Here is a 9,736-nt window from a genome sequence, read left to right as displayed (position 1 = left end):
ACGATGCTGGTGCCACTTGATAGTCTTAATTTGAACAAGATGCCAGTAGACTTGTCCTACACCATGAATAAATACCATTGATTTTGAGAGGCAGTGACAACTAAAAAAAGGCCAAGAGCATGTGCATGCTCACCTGAAAAGCTTTTGAGAATCTCGTACTTTAACCAGGAAACTGTTTTAAGTTCAGGTTTTTTTTTCCTTTCCTACATTACAGCACAAAGGAAATGTCTCTATCACCATTACAGAAGAGTGAGTGGTTTTCAAGAGGAAACACATTTCTGCTTGTGACAGAGTCCCCACCAGAAGCCAGGCCATCTTACCCCATTGCCTTTCACATTTTCTCTGATGAGAGTAAGGCTGCCCTGTATCAGAAGCTTCTTGACAACACGTGCTTCCCAACACAGGGGTCATGAGGAGCAGGAATAAAATGTAAGCATGCCACACCTCTGCTTACTGCTGAATTCTTCATAAAGGACAAGAAAGTTACTTTGTTCTCTTTTTTTCATATAGTTTTGAGATCATCCTATCTGAGACTTCTATTGGAACATGGATAGGGATGGTGGCAGCTCCTTCTGTCTGTAGCCACAAGCAAACAGATTCTCTGGCTCCCTCAGAACAACACTGAGTTCTGATACATTCCTGATCCAAGCGTGGTCAGAATGGTTATATCACTCATGATTTTTAAAAATACAATAGTGGTGATAAAGATATGTTTTTGGTCCCTTAAGAATACTTCTTAGAATGCATTCTTGCTGTTAAGTATTGTGTAACCATTTGGTACCTCCTCTGCCTGATGCACCACCAGCATGGTGGTCACAATGTTTTATGTCACCAATTATGAAGCCACTGGTCTTAACATGGGGGAAAACTCTGAATCTTTTCCCTTCGTAGTGGCAAATGTTTTGGTGGAATTCTCAAAGTGAATAATGTCTCTTGGGTGGTGGAGTGAATTTTAGAAGGCTAGAAACCCAGCACATTACTCTTAGAGAGAATAAAGAAGCTAGGGGAAAACATGGGGCATAAGAAGAAAGAACAACAAAAAGACATTTCAACTGTGCATCATGGCCCATGGCAAGCAGCCTGAACTGTGGATGAGGAATTCTAGGCATAGTGTCTGACTTTTCTTATAATTTGTGACTTTGCCTAAGTTACCCTCATCCTGGACCTATTAGCTGTGCTCTCTAGAAACCCTCCAACTCAAATGTCCCTGTACCAGTAGATAAATGGGTTAAAACATTTATTCCTCTCGACCACATGAGAGTAGGTGATTTAACACACATATGAAATTTAAAACATGCCTTTCCAGCACCCTAATATATGGTCTGAGTTTTGCTTCTAACTAAACTACAAGGGATTCTGACAACTGGTATGTTCTTTAGATGCAGGCTAAGGTTACTAGGCACAGAAAAGTGGTCAATGTTATCTTAGACCGTCTGAAGCATGAAATTTGGCTTTGCTTTGTATATGACCATATCATGCAGGTTGTTATTAGTGATGGCTTCTGGGAAAGCAAAGAAGTTCAAATAAATCAGACATTTATTCCCCTAGAGGACCTACAGATTTATAGCCTGCCTCTACCAGAGAGACCACTTTTCCCTGCTCTCTCCTTTTGTGTTTCTCCCACCATGATCTTAACACAAGTATGAGAGAAAAGGCAGAGTCAAGGCTGGACACAATTTTAAGCCAAGGAGAAGAGCTACTGTGGAGCCATGGGCAGTTCGTAGCCTTGTGATCAGCAAGTGTCAGTCAGTCAGCCCTGCCTCTTCCACTGTCTAGGTATATTCCGTTAGACAAATGGGACCCCATAACAGGACAAGGACTTGTAAAAGGTCTCCCATAGATACTGAGTCTCTTGTAGATACTACCTTTTAACCTTTTAACAGCTCAATGTCTGTGTTACCAAATGTTTGTGGAAAGACAGGAAATTCTGTAATGGAATTTCAGGAAGAGGAGCCAGGCAGAAAAAAAAAGAGGAGAGTGGGACACAATATCTGTGTTCCAAAATATTTCCAACATTTCTTAATGGAAGGGAACTCAGTGAAAGTCCCTCCTCTTTTCTCAGAAAGCCACTATTTGTCCTGGGTCTCTGGTGTCTCTTGATTGTCTACCAACGGTATTAGATATTCTGGGTTCAGAAGCCTCAGATTCTCAACAGTTTTCACCTTCTCTAGCCTCTCTCCAATGACCATGGCATGTTTAAACAAAAATAGCAGCAGCAGTACACAAGACAGGGTGTCCATGTGAGCAGAATAGGAGGTCCCCTCTCCCCAGCTGAAGTCAACATCTGGAGAGCCTTAGATTTCAGAGAGGAACTCAATCTTAGTCACCACCCATGTGTAAGGACTGTCGGAAACTTTTTCATTCTCCATCTTAATAAACTTCAAGCCCTAACTTGCTGGGCATATCATCCCCCTGAAGACACCTATTGGAGTCCTCAGGAAAATCAGTGGGGTTTAGAGGTCAGAAAGAATCCAAATGGAGATATGTCTGTCACAACAGTAAGACTCTGAACTTGTCCTTTCTAAGAATAGGGCCAGTGGGAGAAGGGGCCTAAAACCCTGAACTACAGTGAAATTAAGAACTACCATGCAATCCACCCATTGTAGAAATTAATCTCTTTATCTCTCTCTCCCTCCCTCTTGGCCCTACCCCTTTCCATTAACTATCAGAAGTTATTCATTTCCTTCTATCTCCTAGAAATAAAAGGCACAAAAGCTGAGTCCCATGGGTCAAACCAAGGTGTGGAAGAAACAGATCTACCAGGCTATTCCTCCGCTGCTTCACTTGAAGCACCTCGGACAAGGGTCCATTCTGTGTTTGTTTCCACACCAAAATTAAACAGCAGAAACCAGAGTAAAGAGACACTGAGTAAACTGAGCTAACAGATGATTCTCAATGAGGTGGGGTTTCTCCGAACCTACTTGGAATCAGGGATGAGTTCACTGGTCTCCTACTAAGCTGCCTTTGGCTGGCTCATTTTCCAGTGAGGCAGAGAACTCAACAGGGATTGATGTTCAACCCTACTCTGTCCAACCCAGAAGACATGATATAAGAGTAAACCCTCAGGACCCCCCAGCCCAACCTTTGTCTGGCCTGTGATATACTTTTCCATAAATGGCTCTTGGCAGGATGGCAGAAAGAGACTTGAACTTGGGACCTTTCTGTTTGTTCTTCACCAGCTCTGAAATCCATTTGCCTTTTCCCTTCAATCTCAACCCACCTTGAGCAAAACAAGTTCTATGAAGTTGGGAATTGAAGACAAGAAATCGCGTCTCAGACCATCCAAAAAATAAGTCTCTTAGAACAAAGGTCCAGATCCTCTAAAATACAGAGATGAGCACCAGAAAGAAGAACTGTCCTCACCATACTTTTCTCAGTCTGATGAGTGAACTGTCCATAATATTTTGAATTATCTAGTCCCATGTGTGACCACAGCTGTCCTGATAGGAGATAAGACATTGCATTATCGCTCCATCTGACCAGCTCAAGAGAGAAGGTCTATCACTTAATAATTCCATGAAAAGGATCCACATACCTTTTCAACAAAGGCTATCTCCCCTCCCCCAACCTCTCTACCAACTACTACTAGAAACTACTTCCTTTGTTCATCAGAAACTTAAAAAACAAAAACAAAAACTGAGTCCCATTGGATAAGGCAAGATGTAGAAGAAAGATGTCCACAGTTGTGAGAAAACATTTACTGTGGGGAACTGTTGATAATTATGAGAGGACCACTATGGCCACCAACTCATCTCAGAGACCACCTAGTCACCAAATGCAGCTGGCTTATTAGCAAACAACAGACAGAGTCCTGAGAAATCCATTACCAGATCCAAGATGGGCTGCCTTTTGTTGAGACCAACTCAACATGACGCCAACACCACGCAGCAATCCAGACACAAAATGGGCTCTCACATTGCTCATTGCCTTGCTCTGAAGGACAATGTTACAGGATAGTAGACTTTGAATACATTTCAAAGGGCAATGAGTATGTGGAAAGTGGGAGAAACTTTCCTTAGAATTGTAGGACAAAATAGGAAAAATAGGATGGCTTAAAAAAATTAAATTCTATTCTTTTAGCAAATGTGGAAACAAAGACTCATTGAGACCCCATTCCTTCCTTGGTGGAATCATTTACTACCAAGCTCTAATTGTCAAGATTAGTCCTGGATTTCTTGAGGATATGCATTCTCATGGGTCTGTTTTTAAGAGAGAAAAAACATGGCTGAAATGAACAGAGGAGTTTGAGATACGAAAGGGCAAGGCGGAACACTGCTTTATATGGCTTTGCCCTCTGTGTGAATGAAAGTCACCAAGGAATCAGGGAATCAATTCTTAAGGAGACCTTTGGGCTGGTATGGAAGGGATGCTTTATGTGCTGCTAGTTCGGAGAAAAGCAGTTGCCAAACCCATCTTCAAGTGTAACAGAAAGTGTTAAGAATGTAAAGATGGTATCATGGTGACCTGAAGTTACCAAGGGAAAGCTACTAAGCTATGGAAAAAATCTGGCACTCAAAATATCTCATCATTCTTACCTACGAACATGAGAAATATAAGGCAAGATGTTGAACTACATCCTCTTTTCTGCTCCACCAGGTCTTGCTAAGAGCCTCCTACATGTTTGCTCAGTTCTTGAATAAGAATAATGGTGGGGAGAGAATGAACTTGACATGAGTTATAAAAGCCAAAATGTCAAATGACAAGACTTGCTGACTTATATACTCAATAATCAGATAATTTCTCTATTTAGAAGTCGAAAAAGCACTGCAAACCCATACTCACAAGCCCAGCCTGATCCTGGCACCTCAAGCTTCCATAAAGGTCCATTACACAGAAACATGCCACTGACACCATGGGTTCTCATCCCCTACAGCCATCTCCAGAATTCAGTCCCTGTCTAGCTCTCTACCTCAACCAACACATCCCTTTTGCTCCCACAGCTAAGCCACTATAAAATACTTCCTCCCGAACCACTGCTTTGATACAGAGGTATCTCAATCACACACACAACAGCACCAACAGGTCCACTTGGCTGAAAGGTCCGTACACACACAATTGTTTTTCTCATTTTATTTTTTATTACCTTTACATTCCACTCACTGTCCCTCCTCCTGGACACCTCTAAAATTCCTTACCCCTTCACCTTGTTCTCTGATAGGGTGAAGTCTCCCTAGCACTCCCCCCAAACCCCAGCAAATCAAGTCTCTACGGAGATAGGTACATCCTTTCCCAATGAAGCCAGGCAAGGCAGCCAGATAGAACATATGCCACAGATAGGCAACAGTTTTTGGAATAGTCCCATTCCAGTTCTTTGGGAGCCTCATGAAGACCAATCTGCACATCTACATCTGTGGGGGGGTTGGGGGCGAGGTCCAGCCCATGTATGCTCTTTGGTTGGTGATTCAATCTCTGAGAGCCCCCTAGGGTCTAGGTTAGTTGGTTCTGTGGAGTTCCTGTCTCCTTCAGGGCCCACAACCCTTCCCAACTCTCCTCTGAGTCCCAAAGCTCCATCCAAGTTGGCTACACACACAGGATTTCTGTCTCCAGACTGTCTTTAGACAAATCCCTAGTCTGACAGGGTTCTGCCTCTACAGTAGAAGCAGTAGAAGCCAGGAATATTGACAAAGATCCCAAAACACATGAGACAAACCAAAACTTAGCCCTGAACCTAGTATCAGACATGTAAAGATTGGGAAGTTAGCTTCCTATTTTTGAAGGAGCTCTCCTAGACTCAAGTGCTTATGGAAATACTTGCTTCCTGGGGATACTGTTGAGACTTACGCATGCACACACACAAATACCCACATTCAGTGACTTTTAAGTTTTCTACAGGCAAGAAAAATACTTTAATGGCCATTGGTAAAGCCCTTTGAAGGCCTAGTACAGGAATGGGAGTGAGATATTTAATACCTGTCTGCAAAGCCTTCTTTAACCTAAAATGGGGACCAAACCAGCACTGAAGAGACTTCTTCCTTATTTCTCATGTACCGCCAAGGTGTAGCAAAGGCTAATAACATCACAAGAGAGCCTCACCCAGCTGCTAAGCCACGCCCCTTTTCCATCACAATGGCTAAGGCCTTAAATACACGGACATGGACTCCCGGCCCTGCCGGCCTTGCAAAGCCCCTCATTTTGGCAGAATTTACAATGTCGACCAGCCGCAAGCTAAAGACTCATGGCATGAGGAGAGGCAAGAACCGAGCTCCTCACAAGGGCGTCAAGAGAGGTGGAAGCAAGAGAAAATACCGGAGGAGCGGCCTGAAGAGTAGGAAACGGGGCGATGATGGTAAGTGCGAGGTGAGCGGGAAGCAGTCAGATCCGGGGAAGTGTCCTCTCAGCCACATTCATGGAGGCAGACCTCCGTAGTAACCAGCGATCTCAGCCTGAGATGTCGGCGTTCTGGTGGCTGAATTCTTAGGGAGAAGGATTCTGCTGGTTGTGTTCTAATGGGTGTCCTTGTTGTAAATCTGTCTCTCCCCACAGCAAGTCGCAATTACCGCTCCCATTTGTAATGCGGCAATGAGCTCTGCCCTGGTGGCCTTCAAACACCGGGCAGCAACATGAGGACATCAGAGGGGAACTGCCAAAGAGATGTGAAGTTAGACCAAAGCCAGAGAAAGATCCTATCAGTGGGTAAAATGCCAGTCGTGATGGAATTCAGAATGTATATGTTGGCTGTTTCTCCCCCAACATCTCAAACATTTGAAAAACAAATAAAATTGTGAAAACTGAAATGTTCTTTGATTTTTTTTTTATAGAAAATATTTGGGTTTCTGAACTTTCAACAGTGGTTGAAAGTATAAACCTTTATGACCATCCCTCTGGTTCAACTTGAATTACACCTTGAAGTAGGTTCCAACTCTGCCTAGCCAGAATGTGGTCCTCCAGAAAGCAAGTGTTCTGGATCTGGTTGGTTGCTTAGTGAAATATCCTGTATGCTAAAAGTCAACTTCTGATTTTATACCCAAGCCTAACCTTAGACATGAGCAGGCAGGTATGGACAGAAAGTCTGCAGGCTCTGAACACTCATCCATCCCTCTTTGCTGCCTTAGGGGGACTGGAACAGCCTCACACCGTCTGGGTGATGCTTGGTCTTTACATTGGGTGGAATATCTCTGGAAAGTCAACCGGAAGGTGGAGCTGGCGTGCTGAGCTGGCCCTGTTTCTGAATGTAGTACTGATCATGAACAGTTCCAGGTTCCCTTTGCATGTTTGGCATATCCAAGGCCCTGGCACACAGTAAGGGTATCTCACTTCACTTTCCATGCCCTAACTATAAGCCAGAGGTAAGGCGATGTACCTGGTGACAAGCACTGAGCCACCTTTGTGTAAAGGTCTCAGGCTACATATGTTGCATGGCCCATCATGATGGCTCTGCTGTTCAAGACTATGGAATGCTTTATCTTGGTCCAGTGTTTCCTCCCTATCCCCCCTTCACTTTTCTCTCTTCTGGAATGTAATATCTACACTTAGATTCTCTAGATATGCCGTTTCAAATGAGAATGGCCCCTAAAGATGTTTGGAAAGGATTAGGTATGGCTTGTGTGTTACTGGAGCTTGGTGTGAGGCCTACCAAGCCCAGTCCCGATCTTCTCAAGCACCGTACCTGCCTGTGCTAATGGATAAGCGATTCCACTGCTTTCTTGGTCATGCTGTAATGCCTAGACATTGGCCATACAGAGCAGCAGATGTTCTCTCTCTCCAGGTTAAAGAAACCTAAACCGGCTGATTCAAATACTAAGCTTCAGTACCAGGCTACTTGACCATAGATTTTTCTCTCAACCACTTGTGAACAAGTTGCTCAACATCTCTGAACTTTGTCACTTGTTCTACTGAGTCAGAACCATGCACAAAGCAACTCACACCTACCCAGAGCATCAAAAGGAACCAGATGAACCCTGAAACCTCCACACAGGTCTATAATGGGATAAAATAGTGTGTGGGTCTAGCTAGGAGCTTGCCCCAGGGACGGAATGGAAACCACATCATTCACCACCCAGCAAGTTGGGCAATACAGCCATCAGGCGATGAGCACCATGACCTGCTTGATTCACAGAAGGCCTTTGTGTCTCACAAGAGATGAGGGTGAGGCCTCTCTGGCTTGGAGAAACAGTGGTGGGATGGCCTGAATATCATTTAAAATAAAGCTGGCATGGTGCCCAGCCTGCAATGTTGCAAGGGCAGGTGGGTAGAGGCACCCGTAAGAGGGGGACAGGTGTGGACAAAGACTTGGAAAAGCAGAAATGTCTCTTATTTTTAGCTTCTAATTGAGTTCCATTTTTAATGAGTTTTAACTTAATTAATAATGCCTCATAGGCAGACAATCAAACCATGGAGTCCTCCGGGGAAGACCCAGGGTCCATCCTCTCCTCTACCTCCCTGTGTGGCATGGACCATATTCTACCCTGTTTGGGGGTAATCAGAAACTCATTTGATTTCACGGGTCTCACTGGAGAGTTAAGGGACTGTACTTCACTATCACCTCCTATTAAAATGCCTACCACAGTTCAGCAACAAAGATCCATGTCTAAAACATTAATGCTACAGGTTTCTGTCCCATGGCCCTATAGAGCACAGCTTTTCTAGACAGACAACAGGCCCTCTCAGGTTGGGAAAGTAGACTTCCTGCTTCCCCACATCCCTCTCATGTATTTCAGGTATGAGCTTAGAGCCTGGAATTAGTCTCAGAAAAGCTATTGCGGTGTTTTTTGACTTTACACTGAGTGAATGAGGGAATGCTTTTGACAAGGGACACTTTGACTTCCATGGGGAAACCAAAAGACAGTCTTAAGTGTCTAGATGAGAGTCTAGGGCCCAGAGTGTTGTGGGGTAGAGGAGCGCTCCAGAGTACACTGGAGATCTCAGAGAAAATCTCAGAGCAGTGTTGGCAGACAGTGGAGATGGAGAAGCACCCTGTGCCAGACAAGCACCCTCTCCAGCTCGCCCCACTGGGTGGGTCAGATCTCTTTTTATTCCAGTATGCTAGAATAGATAAAATAATAAATAGTGCTGTTATGCTGGGACGCTATTTAACCTGACTATAACACTGTGGAAAGTGGGTATTTTCACTGGATGCCTCAGGAAGCTAGGGGATCCATTGTTTAGGTGTCTTGTCAGTGGGGCAACTGTTCACCGCAGTAACTAAGTATCTGTTAAGTGTGTATTAAATATCCCTTCTCAATTACAAAGTAATTTGTATAGACTCCAGAGTGGCTCTGATGGGAAACACAGTCAGCTTGTAACTATAAAGTTAGTCAGAACAGAAGAAGGGTGAGAGAAAAATGTACAGCTGTTGGAGCCAAGTGGATGGGATGTCTTTCAGAAAGTAAAACTGAAGAGCTGAGGTAGAGGTCTGGGGAATTTCCCGCTCATTGGATGTGGAAGAGCAAGCAGCCAGCCAATAGTGTCCAAGAGGCAGCCGGTTGAAAACTTCAGAATGTGCATTGCACCAAGGTAAGCTTTACTAATGTGCCGCCTCTTCGTCCTCTGAATTCTAGTCAGAAAGTACACAGTGGTATAATGAAGCTCAACTCCTGGCCGTGCTTGTTGCCAAGTCCCTGAGTCTTTATATGGTGAAATGAGATCACTGGCTCTGGAAGGTCGTTTTCACTCAAATACACAATGTCGCACATGCGCACACACGAACACACACACACACACACACAAATTTAAAAAAAAAAAAATACTGAATGAGACATAGAGTTGTGGAAAACAGGATGGACTAAACAAACCAAAC

At 44.0% G+C, this 9,736-nt stretch overlaps 1 protein-coding gene across 1 annotated transcript; it reads left to right on the top strand.

The window, feature by feature from the left end:
* Positions 1-6,147: 6,147 nt before the first annotated feature.
* TNP1 (transition protein 1) lies at positions 6,148-6,512 on the top strand (the record flags this gene model as incomplete). Its single annotated transcript, XM_080933343.1, has 2 exons — positions 6,148-6,286; positions 6,484-6,512. 2 exons carry the CDS (start codon positions 6,148-6,150, stop codon positions 6,510-6,512), a joined length of 168 nt encoding a protein of 55 aa, XP_080789469.1.
* Between the last annotated feature and the right edge of the window lie 3,224 nt (positions 6,513-9,736).

The sequence above is a fragment of the Micromys minutus genome (assembly GCF_963924665.1).
Source record: "Micromys minutus genome assembly, chromosome: 19".
Classification (NCBI taxonomy): domain Eukaryota; kingdom Metazoa; phylum Chordata; class Mammalia; order Rodentia; family Muridae; genus Micromys; species Micromys minutus.
Note: the sequence above shows the minus strand (reverse complement) of the source record. Positions and strands in the feature narration are given on the sequence as shown.